Here is a 24,214-nt window from a genome sequence, read left to right as displayed (position 1 = left end):
TAAACTAACCCGTAGAGTAAACTAACCTGTAGAGTAAACTAACCTGCAGAGTAAACTAACCTGCAGAGTAAACTAACCTGCAGAGTAAACTAACCCGTAGAGTAAACTAACCTGCAAACTAACCTGCAGAGTAAACTAACCTGTAAACTAACCTGCAGAGTAAACTAACCTGTAGAGTAAACTAACCTGTAGAGTAAACTAACCTGTAGAGTAAACTAACCTGCAGAGTAAACTAACCTGTAGAGTAAACTAACCTGTAGACTAACCTGTAGAGTAAGACGCTTAGCGGTATTTTGCCTTTCAGGCTACTTCCTGAAAGGGCTCCACCACCAGAGTGACCTTGGATTTGGCTGGTCTTAGAGACGAGGACTGCAATCAGCTGAATCCTCAGTGGTCTACACAGACTGCCTGACTGCATCATCAGTGGTCTCTACACAGACTAGGGTGGTCAGGGTTTCTACCACTAGGGTAGTCAGGGTTTCTACCACTAGGGTGGTCAGGGTTTCTACCACTAGGGTAGTCAGGGTTTCTACCACTAGGGTAGTCAGGGTTTCTACCACTAGGGTAGTCAGGGTTTCTACCACTAGGGTGGTCAGGGTTTCTACCACTAGGGTAGTCAGGGTTTCTACCACTAGGGTGGTCAGGGTTTCTACCACTAGGGTGGTCAGGGTTTCTACCACTAGGGTAGTCAGGGTTTCTACCACTAGGGTAGTCAGGGTTTCTACCACTAGGGTGGTCAGGGTTTCTACCACTAGGGTGGTCAGGGTTTCTACCACTAGGGTGGTCAGGGTTTCTACCACTAGGGTAGTCAGGGTTTCTACCACTAGGGTAGTCAGGGTTTCTACCACTAGGGTAGTCAGGGTTTCTACCACTAGGGTGGTCAGGGTTTCAACCACTAGGGTAGTCAGGGTTTCTACCACTAGGGTAGTCAGGGTTTCTACCACTAGGGTAGTCAGGGTTTCTACCACTAGGGTGGTCAGGGTTTCTACCACTAGGGTGGTCAGGGTTTCTACCACTAGGGTAGTCAGGGTTTCTACCACTAGGGTAGTCAGGGTTTCTACCACTAGGGTGGTCAGGGTTTCTACCACTAGGGTGGTCAGGGTTTCTACCACTAGGGTAGTCAGGGTTTCTACCACTAGGGTGGTCAGGGTTTCTACCACTAGGGTAGTCAGGGTTTCTACCACTAGGGTAGTCAGGGTTTCTACCACTAGGGTGGTCAGGGTTTCTACCACTAGGGTAGTCAGGGTTTCTACCACTAGGGTAGTCAGGGTTTCTACCACTAGGGTGGTCAGGGTTTCTACCACTAGGGTAGTCAGGGTTTCTACCACTAGGGTGGTCAGGGTTTCTACCACTAGGGTAGTCAGGGTTTCTACCACTAGGGTAGTCAGGGTTTCTACCACTAGGGTAGTCAGGGTTTCTACCACTAGGGTAGTCAGGGTTTCTACCACTAGGGTAGTCAGGGTTTCTACCACTAGGGTAGTCAGGGTTTCTACCACTAGGGTAGTCAGGGTTTCTACCACTAGGGTAGTCAGGGTTTCTACCACTAGGGTAGTCAGGGTTTCTACCACTAGGGTAGTCAGGGTTTCTACCACTAGGGTAGTCAGGGTTTCTACCACTAGGGTAGTCAGGGTTTCTACCACTAGGGTAGTCAGGGTTTCTACCACTAGGGTAGTCAGGGTTTCTACCACTAGGGTAGTCATGGTTTCTACCACTAGGGTAGTCAGGGTTTCTACCACTAGGGTGGTCAGGGTTTCTACCACTAGGGTGGTCAGGGTTTCTACCACTAGGGTAGTCAGGGTTTCTACCACTAGGGTGGTCAGGGTTTCTACCACTAGGGTGGTCAGGGTTTCTACCACTAGGGTAGTCAGGGTTTCTACCACTAGGGTATATTTTTGGCCCATGAATTTTTCAAAAAGTACAAATAAAAAATGTCAAAAAGTTTAAGAAAATGTATATTTTCATTCGTTTATCATACTAATGATTGCTCCTGAGTGGTCTAAGGCACTGCATCTCAGTTCATCACTACAGTACCTGGTTCGAATCCAGGCTGAATCACATCCGGCTGTGATTAGGAGTCCCACAGGGCGGTTCACAATTGGCCCAGCGTCGTCCGGGTTTGGTCTGGGGTAGACCGGGTTTGGTCTGGGGTCCACCGTCATTGTAAATAAGTATTTGTTCTTATCTGGCATTGCCTTGTTAAATAACACTACTAAATGCCATGAATTGTAACCACTGATAAATGGACCTACGTCCATCATGGTAAAAACCAATTTAATAACGAATGTAACAAACTGGACTATATTTAGTAACTTAATTTGAAGAGATTGTGATTGGGTCTGAACACAGTAGCAAACGTTGAGACACACCTCCTCATTCAAGGGTTGACAGAATGACAGAGTGAGCAAAGCTGTCAAGAACACAAACGTTGAGACACACCTCCTCATTCATGGATTGATAGAATGACAAGAGTGAGCAAAGCTGTCATCAAGACCACAAAAAAGTGGCTACTTTGAAAAAAATCTCAAATATAAAATAGATTTTGATTTGTTGAACACTGTTTTGGCTACGATATAATTCCACATATGTTATTTCATAGTTTTGATGTCTTCACTACTATTTTACAATGTAGAAAATAGTAAAAATAAAGAAAAACCCTTGAATGAGTAGATGTGTCTAAACGTTTGCCTGGTACTGTGCTTGGCAGGGTAGATTCTGTGTTTCAAACTGCCATTTCCCGACAGACTTACCACACAACAACTCTGTTTCCTCATCTTCAGAAGCATCAGCGGTCACCAAACTGTGTGTGGTTATCCTTAGACCTATTTTCCTACTTATACATAGGGATTAGTTGACGTGTCGTAATTTTTTAAAATTCTAGATTACATTTTCTCCTGAAAAAAATTGCATTTGAGTATTTTTGACAGATAGAAATGTGTAAAAAAAGGTTTCATTCACAATCTGTTATGTATAAATCCAGTCGTGGAGTGTCCTAACAAAATTAAATAGCCTAAATATTTGTGACTTTAAACCCAGTGTCCAGAATAATGTATTCGCGTGATATGCAAATAAGTGCATTTGAAAAAAAATGAAATATCACCTCATTTGCATATCTCAAAATAATATTTCCAGGGGGGAAATTATAGAAAAATAATTATATTTGTGTCCACGTTCAACCGGTAAAAGTTGACTGTGATGTGACTGTGATGTGATTAAGGGTGTGGTGCCTGGACGTCCATAGAGCAAAAGGAAGAACAGCCCACCGGATCAAAGAGGAAGTGTGACGTACCCCGATTTGATCTGCGAATCAGAAGCTTACGTCTCGGGGTCTGGCAGGAAGCTGCGTATCAACAAAACGGAGGTGAGGGACGCACTCAAAACCTATGTAGGACACCGCTTTAGACCAGAGCCCCATGGGTCCTAGGAAGTAGTGAACTATATAGGTAACGGGGTTCCGTTTGAGATCTGATTCGTAGCTTTGACGTTCAGTTATATTTGTGATAAAACACACTATTTTAATATCTGGATCATATCTCTGTTTTGACATCTTCAAATGTTCCTCTTTAAGCTTGCCGTCAAATCCCGATGGTGCCGTCACTAATGCTGCCATAGAAACCTGGGAACATCTGGTAACTGTTATCGGTCACGATGTGGTTGGACAGACAGGGGCCAGGTAGACAGACAGGGGCCAGGTAGACAGACAGGGGCCAGGTAGACAGACAGGGGACAGGTAGACAGACAGGGGCCAGGTAGACAGACAGGGGCCAGGTAGACAGACAGGGGCCAGGTAGACAGACAGGGGCCAGGTAGACAGACAGGGGCCAGGTAGACAGACAGACACAGACAGAGAGACAGACAGAGAGAGACCGACAGAGAGACAGACAGATCGACAGGGCCAGGTAGACAGACAGACAGACAGACAGGACCAGGTAGACAGACAGACAGACAGACAGACAGACAGGACCAGGTAGACAGACAGGACCAGGTAGACAGACAGGACCAGGTAGACAGACAGAGAGTATAGCAGGATAGTAGTTTGCCTCTATAGACCAACTGAAACAACCCAACCAAGATGGAACACAGGATCAGAAAACCAGCTCACCAGGAAGAACAACATCTCTTAATATTTTTGATTGTGTTAATTACATCCGATTTAGTTTAATTTATGTTTCTGTGGGGTGATTTAAAGACGGGAATCAGAAGTCCACTTCACAGCATCGCCCCCTAGTGGCGGTCCATGCCGGCGCTCTGGAGCAGCTCTGTGGGTGTCTGAGTCGGGGGTCTGAAAGCAGTCTGGAAGCCTGGAGGTGGGGAGTGGAAGTGGCCGACTGGGTGGGGGTTGTGAGAGGCTGTGGATGGGGGTGGGAAGGGGGCCCAGCTGGGTCTGTGGTGAGGACGGACCTGGCCGCTGTGTGAGTTGGGCTGCTGGGGGTTCGGGTTCGCAGTGGAGCTGGGGATAGATGGAGCATCCATCTCTGTAAGGGCCTGAAGGGACTTGAGCCAGTGGGGAGGGTTGTCATCCTGGAGGGAGTCAAAACTGTTGCCTGCTGACGATGGGAAACCTGGAGGCAGAGAGAGAGAGAGAGGCAGAGAGAGAGGCAGTGAGAGAGAGAGAGAGGCAGAGAGAGAGGGAGAGAGGCAGAGAGAGAGGGAGACAGAGAGAGACAGAGAGAGACAGAGAGAGAGACAGAGAGAGACAGAGAGAGACAGAGAGAGAGAGAGAGAGAGAAGAGTTAATGAGAACCACAGTACAGAACAAGCCTGAAGTCCAACTGACAAAACTCAGGGTGGAGAAAGAACTCCGAGACTGATGTCAGCACTGACAGACCCAGGATCCTCATCACTAACCAGGCTGCCTCCCTCCGACAGGACAGCTACAGAAAGGAGAGCTGGGCCTGGCTGGCTGACGGGAGAGCTTGCTATTAAATTATTAAAACCACACAGAGACAGACAGCCACAATGATTGGCCACCATTACATGATTAGCCGTTAGAGGAGAAATCCTCTGTGTAGAGGACCTGTCTGTCTGGAGTCAAGACCTACTAATACGACAAAAAGCCTTGAGGCCTAACAGCTAGCATTAGCAGATCTTCCCAGACAGGAAGTGGCTGAGTTTTATAGTTTCCCTATTCCCTATATATAACACTACTATAGACCAGGGCCCTATATAGAACACTACTATAGACCAGGGCCCTATACAGAACATTACTATAGACCAGGGCCCTATATAGAACACTACTATAGACCAGGGCCCTATATAGAACACTACTATAGACCAGGGCCCTATATAGAACACTACTATAGACCAGGGCTCTATATTAGACCAGGGCCCTATATAGAACACTACTATAGACCAGGGCTCAGAGGGAATAGGGTGCCATTTGGACCACGATAACCATTTCTTATCAGATTGATGCGGTCTTCTGCCCGCTGGTGATTGAACATCATCTTAAAAGGAAGAAATTGATTGGATGGGACCCTAGACGGAGTGCATTGATTGGTCGATGTACAATTGGCAATAACCCTGTTTTACTGCCATTGATTTCAGCATAGTTTCCAGGCTGTTATGGACGACAGGGGTGAAGAGAACAGCCCTATTGGACAATCTACTTCCCATAGTATTTTACTGAGACCGTTGGGTTGACACTAGAGCAGACAGACATTATGGTAGTATAGGGAGAGCTTCAGTCAGCCACTATCCTCACACTCAGAAGATACAGTTCTCTGATAATGTCTGTGAATTTATGCACTTCGGTAATAGACATTCTAAACAGAACAGTATCTGACAGTGGATGGAAGGAGAGAGACAGAGGGATGTATTGCATAAGGAACAACACACCTGGTCTCCCCATGCAGCCCAGCTGGATGTATAGCATAAGGAACAGACAGGGAGTCCAGCTGGATGTATAGCATAAGGAACAGACAGGGAGTCCAGCTGGATGTGTAGCATAAGGAGCAGACAGGAAGTCCAGCTGGATGTATAGCATAAGGAGCAGACAGGAAGTCCAGCTGGATGTGTAGCATACCGTAATGCCATAAGGAAATTCCCTTTGTGTTCTATCGTTTGTACCGTCTCTGAACTCTAAATAGAAATTAACAACAGATGTAAAATGGTATAATTCCCTTCTTTTCCATTCACAGTGTCTCACAGTCTCTCACAGTGTCTCGCAGTCTCTCACAGTCTCACACAGTCACAGTCTCTCACAGTCTCACACAGTCTCACACAGTCTCACACAGTCTCAGTCTCACAGTCTCTCACAGTCTCACACAGTCACAGTCTCTCACAGTCTCACACAGTCACAGTCTCTCAGTGTCTCACAGCCTCTCACAGCCTCTCACAGCCTCTCCATAATACATATTATGGATACATACATAATGACACAGCAATATACTGGGATTACGTGTCCGAATACATTTAATCCCAGATTACATGTAGACTAGTGGTTGTTTCTGACAAAACCCAAATCCTGGGCCTACATCTGCCAAGCAAGCCCTGGCTTGACTATCTCTGCCCTGCCCAAAACACAACATACAGGGCATTCGACAAGTATTCCAGAACCCTTGACTTGTTCACACATATTGTTACGTTACATCCTTATTCTAAAATGGATTCAATACATTTTTTCCTCATCAATCTACACACGATACCCCATACTGACATCACAATACCCCATACTGACATCACAATACCCCATACTGACATCACAATACCCCATACTGACATCACACGATACCCCATACTGACATCACAATACCCCATACTGACATCACACGATACCCCATACTGACATCACACGATACCCCATACTGACATCACAACACCCCATACTGACATCACAATACCCCATACTGACATCACAACACCCCATACTGACATCACAACACCCCATACTGACATCACAATACCCCATACTGACATCACACGATACCCCATACTGACATCACACGATACCCCATACTGACATCACACGATACCCCATACTGACATCACACGATACCCCATACTGACATCACACGATACCCCATACTGACATCACACGATACCCCATACTGACATCACAATACCCCATACTGACATCACAATACCCCATACTGACATCACACGATACCCCATACTGACATCACAACACCCCATACTGACATCACAACACCCCATACTGACATCACAACACCCCATACTGACATCACACGATACCCCATACTGACATCACACGATACCCCATACTGACATCACAGCACCCCATACTGACATCACGATACCCCATACTGACATCACAACACCCCATACTGACATCACAACACCCCATACTGACATCACAACACCCCATACTGACATCACAATACCCCATACTGACATCACACGATACCCCATACTGACATCACACGATACCCCATACTGACATCACAATACCCCATACTGACATCACAATACCCCATACTGACATCACAACACCCCATACTGACATCACAACACCCCATACTGACATCACAATACCCCATACTGACATCACACGATACCCCATACTGACATCACACGATACCCCATACTGACATCACAATACCCCATACTGACATCACAATACCCCATACTGACATCACAACACCCCATACTGACATCACAACACCCCATACTGACATCACAACACCCCATACTGACATCACAACACCCCATACTGACATCACAACACCCCATACTGACATCACAACACCCCATACTGACATCACAGCACCCCATACTGACATCACAGCACCCCATACTGACATCACAACACCCCATACTGACATCACAACACCCCATACTGACATCACAATACCCCATACTGACATCACAACACCCCATACTGACATCACAATACCCCATACTGACATCACAATACCCCATACTGACATCACAACACCCCATACTGACATCACAACACCCCATACTGACATCACAACACCCCATACTGACATCACAACACCCCATACTGACATCACAACACCCCATACTGACATCACAACACCCCATACTGACATCACAATACCCCATACTGACATCACAACACCCCATACTGACATCACAGCACCCCATACTGACATCACAATACCCCATACTGACATCACAACACCCCATACTGACATCACAATACCCCATACTGACATCACAATACCCCATACTGACATCACAACACCCCATACTGACATCACAACACCCCATACTGACATCACAACACCCCATACTGACATCACAGCACCCCATACTGACATCACAACACCCCATACTGACATCACAACACCCCATACTGACATCACAATACCCCATACTGACATCACAACACCCCATACTGACATCACAACACCCCATACTGACATCACAACCCCCCATACTGACATCACAACCCCCCATAATGACATCACAACCCCCCATAATGACATCACAACCCCCCATAATGACATCACAACCCCCCATAATGACATCACAACCCCCCATAATGACATCACAACCCCCCATACTGACATCACAACACCCCATAATGACATCACAACACCCCATAATGACATCACAACACCCCATACTGACATCACAACCCCCCATAATGACATCACAACACCCCATACTGACATCACAACACCCCATACTGACATCACAATACCCCATACTGACATCACAACCCCCCATACTGACATCACAACCCCCCATAATGACATCACAACCCCCCATACTGACATCACAACCCCCCATAATGACATCACAACCCCCCATAATGACATCACAACACCCCATAATGACATCACAACACCCCATACTGACATCACAACCCCCCATACTGACATCACAACACCCCATAATGACATCACAACACCCCATACTGACATCACAACCCCCCATAATGACATCACAACACCCCATACTGACATCACAACCCCCCATAATGACATCACAACCCCCCATACTGACATCACAACCCCCCATACTGACATCACAACACCCCATAATGACATCACAACCCCCCATAATGACATCACAACCCCCCATACTGACATCACAACACCCCATAATGACATCACAACACCCCATAATGACATCACAACACCCCATACTGACATCACAACCCCCCATAATGACATCACAACACCCCATACTGACATCACAACCCCCCATAATGACATCACAACCCCCCATACTGACATCACAACACCCCATACTGACATCACAACCCCCCATACTGACATCACACGATACCCCATACTGACATCACAACCCCCCATAATGACATCACAACCCCCCATAATGACATCACAACCCCCCATACTGACATCACAACACCCCATACTGACATCACAACCCCCCATACTGACATCACACGATACCCCATACTGACATCACAACCCCCCATAATGACATCACAACCCCCCATAATGACATCACAACCCCCCATACTGACATCACAACACCCCATACTGACATCACAACCCCCCATACTGACATCACACGATACCCCATAATGACATCACACGATACCCCATAATGACAAAGCAAACAGGATTTATTCTTTTTTTTTGTGCAAATTAATAAAAATAAAAATGTATTATTTGCATAAGGATTCAGACCCTTTGGCTCTCTGGTTCCCTGAGATGCAAGGATTCAGACCCTTTGGCTCTCTGGTTCCCTGAGATGCAAGGATTCAGACCCTTTGCTATGAGACTTGAAATTGAGTTCAGGTGCATCCTGTTTCCATTGATCATCCTTGAGATGTTTTTCAACTTGGAGTCCACCTGTGGTAAATTCAATTGACCAGGGAGGTGACCAAGAACCCGATGGTCACTCTGACAGAGCTCCAGAGTTCCTCTGTGGAGATCGGAGAAACTTCCAGAAAAGACAACCACCTCTGCAGCACTCCACCAATCAGGACTTTATGGTAGAGTGGCCAGACGGAAGCCACTCCTCAGTAAAAAGCACATGAGTGCCCACTTAGACTTTGCCAAAAGGCACCTAAAAGAACACTTGACCATGAGAAACAACATTGTCTGAGAATGGCCACCAAATGGCAACACACCACACGCTTCCTATATAGCATTTAGGTTACTAAATTGCCAGACAGGCCATCTCAGGGAACCAGAGAGCCAGACAGGCCATCTCAGGGAACCAGACAGGCCATCTCAGGGAACCAGACAGGCCATCTCAGGGAACCAGACAGGCCATCTCAGGGAACCAGACAGGCCATCTCAGGGAACCAGACAGGCCATCTCAGGGAACCAGACAGGCCATCTCAGGGAACCAGACAGGCCATCTCAGGGAACCAGACAGGCCATCTCAGGGAACCAGACAGGCCATCTCAGGGAACCAGAGAGGCCATCTCAGGGAACCAGAGAGGCCATCTCAGGGAACCAGACAGGCCATCTCAGGGAACCAGAGAGCCGGACAGGCCATCTCAGGGAACCAGAGAGCCGGACAGGCCATCTCAGGGAACCAGAGAGCCGGACAGGCCATCTCAGGGAACCAGAGAGCCGGACAGGCCATCTCAGGGAACCAGAGAGCCAGACAGGCCATCTCAGGGAACCAGAAAAGCAGACAGGCCACCAGACAGGCCATCTCAGGGAACCAGAGAGCCAAACAGGCCATCTCAGGGAACACCTCAGAGCGAAACTAGGCAGACATCATCCTAGAGAAGAACGCCAAGAAGGTGTCATTGAACTCTCTGTCTGCAGCAAACACAACACAGAGGAGAGAGTGAGAACTGACCCTTAGAAACATTCATCTAACTGAATCATAATGCTGTTGTAAGATGGGCTGGGGGATTTGGGGAGTTGGGAGGGAGGGTAGTAATGTCTGCCAAAAAGCTCAGTGGCTCGCTGTGAACTATGACTTGATAGTCAGAGCACACGCAACATACAACACCGCACACAACAACGAGAGGCTGTCAGTTTAAAAGCACCTGCTTTCAAAATGGAGACTGTTGGAGGATGGGCTGTACAGTTGTCTGCAGTGCACAATGATCTAGATTCATCTCAGTGGCTGGATGTGGTATATTCATCTCAGTGTGGTATATTCACCTCAGTGTCTGGATGTGGTATATTCATCTCAGTGTGGTATATTCACCTCAGTGTCTGGATGTGGTATATTCACCTCAGTGTCTGGATGTGGTATATTCATCTCAGTGTCTGGATGGGGTATATTCATCTCAGTGTCTGGATGGGGTATATTCATCTCAGTGTCTGGATGTGGTATATTCATCTCAGTGTGGTATATTCACCTCCGTGTCTGGATGTGGTATATTCACCTCAGTGTCTGGATGTGGTATATTCATCTCAGTGTCTGGATGGGGTATATTCATCTCAGTGTCTGGATGGGGTATATTCATCTCAGTGTCTGGATGGGGTATATTCATCTCAGTGTCTGGATGTGGTATATTAATCTCAGTGTCTGGATGTGGTATATTCATCTCAGTGTCTGGATGTGGTATATTCATCTCAGTGTCTGGATGTGGTATATTCATCTCAGTGTCTGGATGTGGTATATTCATCTCAGTGTCTGGATGTGGTATATTCATCTCAGTGTCTGGATGTGGTATATTCATCTCAGTGTCTGGATGTGGTATATTCATCAGTGTCTGGATGTGGTATATTCATCTCAGTGTGGTATATTCATCTCAGTGTCTGGATGTGGTATATTCACCTCAGTGTCTGGATGTGGTATATTCACCTCAGTGTGGTATATTCATCTCAGTGTCTGGATGTGGTATATTCACCTCAGTGTGGTATATTCATCTCAGTGTCTGGATGTGGTATATTCACCTCAGTGTGGTATATTCATCTCAGTGGCTGGATGTGGTATATTCACCTCAGTGTTTGGATGTGGTATATTCACCTCAGTGTCTGGATGTGGTATATTCACCTCAGTGTCTGGATGTGGTACATTCACCTCAGTGTCTGGATGTGGTATATTCATCTCAGTGTCTGGATGTGGTATATTCACATCAGTGTGGTATATTCACCTCAGTGTTTGGATGTGGTATATTCACCTCAGTGTCTGGATGTGGTATATTCACCTCAGTGTCTGGATGTGGTATATTCACCTCAGTGTCTGGATGGGGTATATTCACCTCAGTGTGGTATATTCACCTCAGTGTCTGGATGTGGTATATTCATGTCAGTGTCTGGATGTGGTATATTCACCTCAGTGTCTGGATGTGGTATATTCATCTCAGTGTCTGGATGTGGTATATTCATCTCAGTGTCTGGATGTGGTATATTCACCTCAGTGTCTGGATGTGGTATATTCACCTCAGTGTCTGGATGTGGTATATTCATCTCAGTGTGGTATATTCACCTCAGTGTCTGGATGTAGTATATTCATCTCAGTGTCTGGATGTGGTATATTAATCTCAGTGTGGTATATTCACCTCAGTGTCTGGATGTGGTATATTCACCTCAGTGTCTGGATGTGGTATATTCACCTCAGTGTCTGGATGTGGTATATTCATCTCAGTGTCTGGATGTGGTATATTCACCTCAGTGTCTGGATGTGGTATATTCACCTCAGTGTCTGGATGTGGTATATTCACCTCAGTGTGGTATATTCACCTCAGTGTCTGGATGGGGTATATTCACCTCCGTGTCTAGATGGGGTATATTCATCTCAGTGTCTGGATGGGGTATATTCATCTCAGTGTCTGGATGGGGTATATTCACCTCAGTGTCTGGATGGGGTATATTCACCTCAGTGTCTGGATGGGGTATATTCACCTCAGTGTGGTATATTCACCTCAGTGTCTGGATGTAGTATATTCATCTCAGTGTCTGGATGTGGTATATTAATCTCAGTGTGGTATATTCACCTCAGTGTCTGGATGTGGTATATTCACCTCAGTGTCTGGATGTGGTATATTCACCTCAGTGTCTGGATGTGGTATATTCATCTCAGTGTCTGGATGTGGTATATTCACCTCAGTGTCTGGATGTGGTATATTCACCTCAGTGTCTGGATGTGGTATATTCACCTCAGTGTGGTATATTCACCTCAGTGTCTGGATGGGGTATATTCACCTCCGTGTCTAGATGGGGTATATTCATCTCAGTGTCTGGATGGGGTATATTCACCTCAGTGTCTGGATGGGGTATATTCACCTCAGTGTCTGGATGGGGTATATTCACCTCAGTGTCTGGATGGGGTATATTCACCTCAGTGTCTGGATGGGGTATATTCACCTCAGTGTCTGGATGGGGTATATTCACCTCAGTGTCTGGATGGGGTATATTCACCTCAGTGTCTGGATGGGGTATATTCACCTCAGTGTCTGGATGGGGTATATTCACCTCAGTGTCTGGATGGGGTATATTCACCTCAGTGTCTGGATGGGGTATATTCACCTCAGTGTCTGGATGGGGTATATTCACCTCAGTACATAAATAAAGGCCAGTCCAGTTTGACAAATATAATGAAGTATAATGTCTAAAGGCTTGATTCTGTTGACATTCTCCAGACACCGTTCAGATTAGACGGTCTCAAGACCAGAGAGTGAAGGTCAGTGCCTGTCACGCAGAGCACATGGCCCACCTTGAAGTGCCTGTGGCTCTGAGTACATGGCCCACCTTGAAGTGCCTGTGGCTCAGAGTACATGGCCCACCTTGAAGTGCCTGTGGCTCAGAGCACATGGCCCACCTTGAAGTGCCTGTGGCTCAGAGCACATGGCCCACCTTGAAGTGCCTGTCGCTCAGAGTACATGGCCCACCTTGAAGTGTCTGTCACTCAGAGCACATGGCCCACCTTGAAGTGCCTGTGGCTCAGAGCACATGGCCCACCTTGAAGTGCCTGTCACTCAGAGCACATGGCCCACCTTGAAGTGCCTGTCACTCAGAGCACATGGCCCACCTTGAAGTGCCTGTCGCTCAGAGCACATGGCCCACCTTGAAGTGTCTGTCACTCAGAGCACATGGCCCACCTTGAAGTGCCTGTCACTCAGAGCACATGGCCCACCTTGAAGTGCCTGTCACTCAGAGCACATGGCCCACCTTGAAGTTCCTGTCACTCAGAGCACATGGCCCACCTTGAAGTGCCTGTCACTCAGAGCACATGGCCCACCTTGAAGTGCCTGTCACTCAGAGCACATGGCCCACCTTGAAGTGTCTGTCACTCAGAGCACATGGCCCACCTTGAATCTCAGTAGAAAGGGGTCAGCATTTTGACCATCATCTTCACTGTTTAAAACCTGGGTGTCTTATATTTTACAAAGCGTCTTCCCTTGTTTCCTAGCCACAATATGACCATGGAAATAAAGCATGATCATTACACAGGTGCACCTTATGCTGGGGGACAAAAATATGCAGTGTGCTGTATGGGATACACTCTGGGTGTTTCTGAGTCAGTGTAGGGAAGAGTGTGCTGTATGGGATACACTCTGGGTGTTTCTGAGTCAGTGTAGGGAAGAGTGTGCTATATGGGATACACTCTGGGTGTTTCTGAGTCAGTGTATGGAAGAGTGTGCTATATGGGATACACTCTGGGTGTTTCTGAGTCAGTGTAGGGAAGAGTGTGCTATATGGGATACACTCTGGGTGTTTCTGAGTCAGTGTAGGGAAGAGTGTGCTATATGGGATACACTCTGGGTGTTTCTGAGTCAGTGTATGGAAGAGTGTGCTATATGGGATACACTCTGGGTGTTTCTGAGTCAGTGTAGGGAAGAGTGTGCTATATGGGATACACTCTGGGTGTTTCTGAGTCAGTGTAGGGAAGAGTGTGCTATATGGGATACACTCTGGGTGTTTCTGAGTCAGTGTAGGGAAGAGTGTGCTATATGGGATGCACTCTGGGTGTTTGAGTCGGTGTGTCGTGTCCTGACCAAAAACACACTTTTAGATTTAGACCTCAATCTTGTCTCCCATATCTCCATCAGTGGAGGGAGAGAGAAGTCAGGGAAGGAGAGGGAGGGTGCTTGGCCTCAGTCTCCCTGACTGACGTATTTGGGAGGAGATGAAAGGAGGGGAGAGGAGGAGGAGGAGATCGGAAGGGGAGGAGAGCAGAGGGAAGAGGAGAGGAGGAGAGTGAAAGGGAGGAGAGTGGAGAAGAGGAGAGGAGTGGAGAAGGGGAGTGGAGTGGAGAAGGGGAGAGGAGAGGAGGAGATCGGAAGGGAGGAGAGTGGAGAAGGGGAGAGGAGCGGAGGAGAGCCGAGGGAAGAGGAGAAGATCGGAAGGGAGAAGAGTGGAGAAGGGGAGAGGAGGAGATCAGAAGGGAGAAGAGTAGAGAAGGGGAGAAGAGTAGAGAAGGGGAGAGGAGCAGGGGAGAGGAGCGGAGGAGAGCAGAGAAGGGGAGAGGAGAAGATCAGAAGGGAGGAGAGTAGAGAAGGGGAGAGAAGGAGATCAGAAGGGGAGAGCAGAAGGGAGGAGAGTAGAGAAGGGGAGAGGAGAAGGGGAGAGGAGCGGAGGAGAGCCGAGGAGGGGAGGAGCAGCTGAGGTAAACGGAAAAGCGAAGAGGAGCCGCACTCACTTGTCAGCCTCACAGGATGAACGACCCAGAACCAGGGCTGACCCCAAACGGCCTGGTCACAAGTTGTTCTACACTATATAGGGAACAAGTGCTATTTGAGATACAGCCCTAGGCTGGGGGGGGGTGATGACATTGTTTTCTGGGCAGCCATCCAGAGAGCAGAGGTGGGTCAGCAACAGCCAAACAAAGAGCTGATGGACGAATGAGGAGCGAGAGAGGTGGTGGCTCTGATAAACGTGTTTATTGCTGTTCTTCAAACAGGAAGAGGTCGTTCAGGTCCGAGACCATGGTCTGATTCCTAAACTGGTCAGACAGATCTGACTCGTCCTGGGAGGATTACGTTGTCGGTCAGTCAGAGAGAAAGATGGATTGTAAAAATGGTTTGCAGTCAATGTAGGAGCTCAACTACCTAACCAAAGGCATTTAGATTCTTTGATCAATTTGCTAAATATTATTATTATTATTATTATATAATTATTATTATACATGATTTCAAAGCTATGTAGCCAAACAGTGATGCAAAATCCGTACATATGACCCTGGAATTAACATCCTATGACATCTTCTATACTGTTGGCTGACTGGGTGAGTCTGTTCTGTTCTGATGGTCATTCCAGCCACGACACTACACTAGGGTATTCATGTGCTGCCACCCAGTGGTTCTCTCGCTCATGTTTACCCTATTACCTACCCACAATGCAATGCAATTCAATGACCTCATGGGATTGTTTGTGGACAAAAAAACAACAACAAAAGAGAGCTGCAGGGTTGGGTTTTTCCCAGTCATAACTACCACGGACAGCTTTTCCCAGTCATAACTACCACTGGCAGCGTTCCATGTCTCCATTAGAAACACGGACAGCTGTTCCCAGTCATAACTACCACGGACAGCTGTTCCCAGTCATAACTACCACGGGCAGCTGTTCCCAGTCATAACTACCACGGGCAGCTGTTCCCAGTCATAACTACCACTGGCAGCTGTTCCCAGTCACCACTGGCAGCTGTTCCCAGTCATAACTACCACTGGCAGCGTTCCATGTCTCCATTATAAACACGGACAGCTGTTCCCAGTCATAACTACCACTGGCAGCTGTTCCCAGTCATAACTACCACTGGCAGCTGTTCCCAGTCATAACTACCACTGGCAGCTGTTCCCAGTCATAACTACCACGGGCAGCTGTTCCCAGTCATAACTACCACTGGCAGCGTTCCATGTCTCCATTATAAACACGGACAGCTTTTCCCAGTCATAACTACCACGGGCAGCTGTTCCCAGTCATAACTACCACTGGCAGCTGTTCCCAGTCATAACTACCACTGGCAGCTGTTCCCAGTCATAACTACCACTGGCAGCGTTCCATGTCTCCATTATAAACACTGACAGCTTTTCCCAGTCATAACTACCACGGGCAGCTGTTCCCAGTCATAACTACCACTGGCAGCTGTTCCCAGTCATAACTACCACTGGCAGCGTTCCATGTCTCCATTATAAACACTGACAGCTGTTCCCAGTCATAACTACCACTGGCAGCTGTTCCCAGTCATAACTACCACTGGCAGCGTTCCATGTCTCCATTATAAACACTGACAGCTGTTCCCAGTCATAACTACCACTGGCAGCTGTTCCCAGTCATAACTACCACGGGCAGCTTTTCCCCAGTCATAACTACCACGGGCAGCTTTTCCCAGTCATAACTACCACTGGCAGCTGTTCCCCGTCATAACTACCACGGACAGCTGTTCCCAGTCATAACTACCACTGGCAGCTGTTCCCAGTCATAACTACCACTGGCAGCTGTTCCCAGTCATAACTACCACTGGCAGCGTTCCATGTCCCCATTATAAACAGCTTGGATCCCGGATGCTTATCGACTAAGTATATAGCACTACATGCATCTATACCACTGTTTATTTCATAAACAGTGGTATAGTCATTCTCGCTGACTATATTTCATACATTATCCCAAAGTCCTTCTGACTAGTTAAATACATTATCCCCAAGTCATTCTCACTGACTATATTTCATACATTATCCCAAAGTCCTTCTGACTAGTTAATAAATACATTATCCTTCAGTTCTTCTTACTGACGATATTTCATACATTATTCCGAAGTCCTCATTGACTATATTTTATACATTATACCCAAGTCCTCTCCACTTAGTCTGTACTGGGAGTCTGGACTGTATCGTGTTCTCTCTCTACTTAGTCTGTACTGGGAGTCTGGACTGTATCATGTTATGGGAGATGGGAGAACCTTTCCGAAGCACTCCACCAATCAGGTCTTAATGGGAGTGGCCAGACGCCAGCCACTCTTCAGTAAAAGGCACATGACAGCCCGCTTGGAGTTTCCCCAAAAGGCACCTAAAGAGTCTCAGACCATGAGAAGCAAGATTCTCTGGTCTATAAAACCAAGATTGAACGCTTTGGCCTGAATGCCAAAGGAAACCTGGCACCATCCCTACGGTGAAGCATGGTGGTGGCAGCATCATGTCTGGAGGAAACCTGGCACCATCACTACGGTGAAGCATGGTGGTGGCAGCATCATGTCTGGAGGAAACCTGGCACCATCCCTACGGTGAAGCATGGTGGTGGCAGCATCATGCTGTGGGGATGTTTTTCAGCGGCAGGGACTAGTAGACTAGACAGGATTTAGGGAAAGATGAATGGAGCAAATACCCAAGAAGACTCGCGGCTGTAATCACTGCCAAGGATGCCTCAAAGTACTGTGTAAAGGGTCTGAATACTTATGTAATGTAAGAATATGTATGTAAGAAATTAGCAAACATTTCTAAAATCCCGTTTTTGCTTTGTCATTATGGGGCATTGTGATGTCATTATGGGGTATTGTGATGTCATTATGGGGTATTGTGATGTCATTATGGGGTATTGTGAGGCCATTATGGGGTATTGTGAGGCCATTATGGGGTATTGTGAGGCCATTATGGGGTATTGTGAGGCCATTATGGGGTATTGTGATGTCATTATGGGGTATTGTGATGTCATTATGGGGTATTGTGATGTCATTATGGGGTATTGTGATGTCATTATGGGGTATTGTGATGTCATTAGGGTGTATTGTGATGTCATTATGGTGTATTGTGATGTCATTATGGGGTATTGTGATGTCATTATGGGGTATTGTGATGTCATTATGGGGTATTGTGATGTCATTATGGGGTATTGTGATGTCATTATGGGGTATTGTGATGTCATTATCGGGTATTGTGATGTCATTATGGGGTATTGTGAGGTAGATTGATGAGGGGAAAACATTTATTTAATCCTGTAACGTAACAAAATGTGGAAAAAAACGTCAAGGCGTCTGAATACTTTCTGAATGCACATTATTATGGTATGTATTACCTACTTTCTGAACGCTCTGTATACATTATTATGGTATGTATTACCTACTTTCTGAACGCTCTGTATACATTATTATGGTATGTATTACCTACTTTCTGAACGCTCTGTATACATTATTATGGTATGCATTACCTACTTTCTGAACGCTCTGTATACATTATTATGGTATGTATTACCTACTTTCTGAACGCTCTGTATACATTATTATGGTATGTATTACCTACTTTCTGAACGCTCTGTATACATTATTATGGTATGTATTACCTACTTTCTGAACGCTCTGTATACATTATTATGGTATGTATTACCTACTTTCTGAACGCTCTGTATACATTATTATGGTATGCATTACCTACTTTCTGAACGCTCTGTATACATTATTATGGTATGTATTACCTACTTTCTGAACGCTCTGTATACATTATTATGGTATGCATTACCTACTTTCTGAACGCTCTGTATACATTATTATGGTATGTATTACCTACTTTCTGAACGCTCTGTATACATTATTATGGTATGCATTACCTACTTTCTGAACGCTCTGTATACATTATTATGGTATGCATTACCTACTTTCTGAACGCTCTGTATACATTATTATGGTATGCATTACCTACTTTCTGAACGCTCTGTATACATTATTATGGTATGTATTACCTACTTTCTGAACGCTCTGTATACATTATTATGGTATGTATTACCTACTTTCTGAACGCTCTGTATACATTATTATGGTATGCATTACCTACTTTCTGAACGCTCTGTATACATTATTATGGTATGTATTACCTACTTTCTGAACGCTCTGTATACATTATTATGGTATGCATTACCTACTTTCTGAACGCTCTGTATACATTATTATGGTATGCATTACCTACTTTCTGAACGCTCTGTATACATTATTATGGTATGCATTACCTACTTTCTGAACGCTCTGTATACATTATTATGGTATGTATTACCTACTTTCTGAACGCTCTGTATACATTATTATGGTATGCATTACCTACTTTCTGAACGCTCTGTATACATTATTATGGTATGCATTACCTACTTTCTGAACGCTCTGTATACATTATTATGGTATGTATTACCTACTTTCTGAACGCTCTGTATACATTATTATGGTATGCATTACCTACTTTCTGAACGCTCTGTATACATTATTATGGTATGTATTACCTACTTTCTGAACGCTCTGTATACATTATTATGGTATGCATTACCTACTTTCTGAACGCTCTGTATACATTATTATGGTATGCATTACCTACTTTCTGAACGCTCTGTATACATTATTATGGTATGTATTACCTACTTTCTGAACGCTCTGTATACATTATTATGGTATGTATTACCTACTTTCTGAACGCTCTGTATACATTATTATGGTATGCATTACCTACTTTCTGAACGCTCTGTATACATTATTATGGTATGTATTACCTACTTTCTGAACGCTCTGTATACATTATTATGGTATGTATTACCTACTTTCTGAACGCTCTGTATACATTATTATGGTATGTATTACCTACTTTCTGAACGCTCTGTATACATTATTATGGTATGTATTACCTACTTTCTGAACGCTCTGTATACATTATTATGGTATGTATTACCTACTTTCTGAACGCTCTGTATACATTATTATGGTATGTATTACCTGCTTTCTGAACGCTCTGTATACATTATTATGGTATGTATTACCTACTTTCTGAACGCTCTGTATACATTATTATGGTATGTATTACCTACTTTCTGAACGCTCTGTATACATTATTATGGTATGCATTACCTACTTTCTGAACGCTCTGTATACATTATTATGGTATGCATTACCTACTTTCTGAACGCTCTGTATACATTATTATGGTATGTATTACCTACTTTCTGAACGCTCTGTATACATTATTATGGTATGCATTACCTGTCGTGGCGATGCCTCCCAGCCCTGTACTGGGCAGCATCAGGTCCAGGAAGCTGCCGTGTTGTGACACCGTACGGTTGCCGCCGAAGTGCGTCGTGAAGTTATTTCGGTTCGGGGCAGACGTCATCCAGGGGTGGCGGCTGGTCTGTGATGAAGACGAGGACGATGATGAAGGCGGCTGTCCGGGGAAGCTGAAGGAGTTATAGACAGCCCGTTGTGGAGGGTGGTGTTGATGCATCTGGGAGAAGCAGTGATTACTAGAGAGCCCGGAGATGGGCCCAGAGAAGAAGTGGTTACGGGGTATCAGTTCTCCAGGGGGACCAGGAGCAGCTTTGGTGGCGACGGAGGAGAGGAGTGAGTGGTGGTGGTGGGGGGGGAAGGGACCTGGGGAGATGGAGAGGGACGGGAGGCTGTCCTGAACGCTGAGCTCCTTCTCTATCAGGTCCTCCAGGGCTTTACGCGTGATGTCGAAAGGATCGAATCCCAAGTCATCTTCTGACGTCTGCTGTTTGGATGAGCCGAAGCCGAAGGCTGCCTGCCAGTCTGTTGAGGACGATACTGGGATGGAATCTGGAGGAGGAGAGGGAGGAAGAAAGAGATAGATATCAGTGATGTCAAATTTAACTGAAAAAGCTTTTAAAATGCCTATAATTAATACACACGCGACAGTGGCCGGGCCGCCTCGCGACAGTGGCCGGGCCGCCTCGTCAGTGGACGGGCCGCCTCGCGACAGCGGCCGGGCCGCTTCGTCACCGGCTAGACATTTGGACAGTGTTGTCCACCCGGACTCTCAAACCCCCAGTAAAATCAATTAGATTACATGATCAAAAAGAGTATAGATCTCGCATTTATAACGTACACAGATACAAAAAGATATACTTGTCGTTTATATTGATTTCCCACTGTACCTGAAGTGAAGAGGCTGTGTGGTTGGGGTGCAGTGGGCCAGGTGTCGTGGTTGTTATGTGTGGAGGTGCTGGGGAACCCACGGAGGCTACTGGGGATGGGGTTAGGATGGCGATAGTTACTATTGTCTGAGAACAGAGACTGGGACTCGGCGGCAGCCCCCTGAAAGGGAGACCGGGTAGTCACACTGATGGGAACCACTTGGCTGGCTTTGGAGAAACCAGGAGGGCCGGAGAGGACAGGAGGGGGCGACGGAGAGTCACTGTCTGGGAGCTGAGGGGAGAGAGAGAGAGAGGGGGAGAGAGGGAGGGATTAGCGAGGAGAGAGAGAGAGATGAGGGAGGAGAGAGAGATGAGGGAGGAGAGAGAGATGAGGGAGGAGAGAGAGATGAGGGAGGAGAGAGAGATGAGGGAGGAGAGAGAGATGAGGGAGGAGAGAGAGATGAGGGAGGAGAGAGAGATGAGGGGAGGAGAGAGAGAGGGAGGAGAGAGAGATGAGGGAGGAGAGAGAGAGGGAGGAGAGAGAGATGAGGGAGGAGAGAGAGATGAGGGAGGAGAGAGAGATGAGGGAGGAGAGAGAGATGAGGGAGGAGAGAGAGAGAAGGGAGGAGAGAGAGAGAGAGAGATGGGAGGAGAGAGAGATGAGGGAGGAGAGAGAGAGGAGGGAGGAGAGAGAGAGGAGGGAGGAGAGAGAGAGAAGGGAGGAGAGAGAGATGAGGGAGGAGAGAGAGATGAGGGAGGAGAGAGAGATGAGGGAGGAGTGGGAGATGAGGGAGGAGAGAGAGATGAGGGAGGAGAGAGAGATGAGGGAGGAGAGAGAGAGAAGGGAGGAGAGAGAGATGAGGGAGGAGAGAGAGATGAGGGAGGAGAGAGAGAGAAGGGAGGAGAGAGAGAGGAGGAGAGAGAGAGAAGGAGGAGAGAGAGAGAAGGGAGGAGAGAGAGAGAAGGGAGGAGAGAGAGATGAGGGGAGGAGAGAGAGAGAGAAGGGAGGAGAGAGAGAGAAGGGAGGAGAGAGAGATGAGGGAGGAGAGAGAGAAGGAGAGAGAGAGAAGGGAGGAGAGAGAGATGAGGGAGGAGAGAGAGAAGGGAGGAGAGAGAGAGAAGGAGGAGAGAGAGAAGGGAGGAGAGAGAGATGAGGGAGGAGAGAGAGATGAGGGAGGAGAGAGAGAGAAGGGAGGAGAGAGAGATGAGGGAGGAGAGAGAGATGAGGGAGGAGAGAGAGATGAGGGAGGAGAGAGAGATGAGGGAGGAGAGAGAGATGAGGGAGGAGAGAGAGAAGGGAGGAGAGAGAGAGAAGGGAGGAGAGAGAGAGAAGGGAGGAGAGAGAAACAATAATATTAGAATGAATAAACCAACACTGATTAGTTGTTTTTTATGAAGAATAATACTGACCAATGTGTAACAGCTTTTCAATCAAGATGTCTAGGAAGCAACAGATAGCTGCAGATTCCCATCTACCAAGTCTAAGGTCGAATAAAGACCATCTTGGCATAACATTTTCCTAGCCCCTGAAAACTCTCCCATGTTCTCCATCTTACCAGGTTGTGACGTTCAGAGGAGTCCCCATGTTGTGTGTCCCTGCCCCTGGTGACGTCTGGCAGAGCGTCCCTGGGGCTGAAAGACACAGCAGCCCTGTTAGAACAACCATGGTGTGGAGAGGATGACCAGAGATTAAATTACACTACCAATAGGATGTGGACACCTGCTCGTCCAACATGTCATTCCATCACCATGAGCATTAATATGGAGTTGGTCCCCTCTTTGCTGCTATAACAGCCTCCACTCTTCTGGAAAGGCTTTCCACTAGATGTTGGAACATTACTGCTACAACAGCCTCCACTCTTCTGGGAAGGCTTTCCACTAGATGTTGGAACATTGCTGCTATAACAGCCTCCACTCTTCTGGGAAGGCTTTCCACTAGATGTAGGAACATTGCCACTCCAGCAGGCGAGAGAGAACAGCCACGCCAGTAGACGAGAGTAAACAGCCACACCAGTAGACGAGAGAGAACAGCCACACCAGTAGACGAGAGAGAACAGCCACACCAGTAGACGAGAGTAAACAGCCACACCAGTAGACGAGAGTAAACAGCCACACCAGTAGACGAGAGAGAACAGCCACACCAGTAGACGAGAGAGAACAGCCACACCAGTAGACGAGAGAGAACAGCCACACCAGTAGACGAGAGAGAACAGCCACACCAGTAGACGAGAGAGAACAGCCACACCAGTAGACGAGAGAGAACAGCCACGCCAGTAGACGAGAGAGAACAGCCACGCCAGTAGACGAGAGAGAACAGCCACGCCAGTAGACGAGAGAGAACAGCCACGCCAGTAGACGAGAGAGAACAGCCACGCCAGTAGACGAGAGAGAACAGCCACGCCAGTAGACGAGAGAGAACAGCCACGCCAGTAGACGAGAGAGAACAGCCACGCCAGTAGACGAGAGAGAACAGCCACGCCAGTAGACGAGAGAGAACAGCCACGCCAGTAGACGAGAGAGAACAGCCACGCCAGTAGACGAGAGAGAACAGCCACACCAGTAGACGA

At 46.7% G+C, this 24,214-nt stretch overlaps 1 protein-coding gene across 2 annotated transcripts in view; it reads right to left on the bottom strand.

Moving 5' to 3' along the window:
* Window positions 1-2,223: 2,223 nt before the first annotated feature.
* The window catches only part of LOC109883097 (CCR4-NOT transcription complex subunit 4), a 54,627-nt gene continuing 32,636 nt past the window's right edge, over window positions 2,224-24,214 (bottom strand). The window contains exons 9-12 of one of the 2 annotated variants that reach the window (XM_031815425.1): window positions 23,204-23,279; window positions 21,669-21,939; window positions 20,761-21,330; window positions 2,224-4,559 (exon numbers count right to left, since the gene is read on the bottom strand). In XM_031815425.1, coding sequence (XP_031671285.1) covers window positions 4,222-4,559; window positions 20,761-21,330; window positions 21,669-21,939; window positions 23,204-23,279 — 1,255 coding nt within the window. In that variant the 3' untranslated portion in view covers window positions 2,224-4,221. Of the gene's footprint in view, window positions 4,560-20,760; window positions 21,331-21,668; window positions 21,940-23,203; window positions 23,298-24,214 lie in introns of both variants that reach the window. The other variant, XM_031815424.1, reaches the window with a different exon arrangement.

This window comes from Oncorhynchus kisutch, unplaced genomic scaffold (genome assembly GCF_002021735.2).
Source record: "Oncorhynchus kisutch isolate 150728-3 unplaced genomic scaffold, Okis_V2 Okis09a-Okis19a_hom, whole genome shotgun sequence".
NCBI classification, from domain to species: domain Eukaryota; kingdom Metazoa; phylum Chordata; class Actinopteri; order Salmoniformes; family Salmonidae; genus Oncorhynchus; species Oncorhynchus kisutch.
The sequence above is the reverse complement of the archived record's forward strand: the minus strand, read 5'-3'. Positions and strand labels throughout refer to the sequence as shown.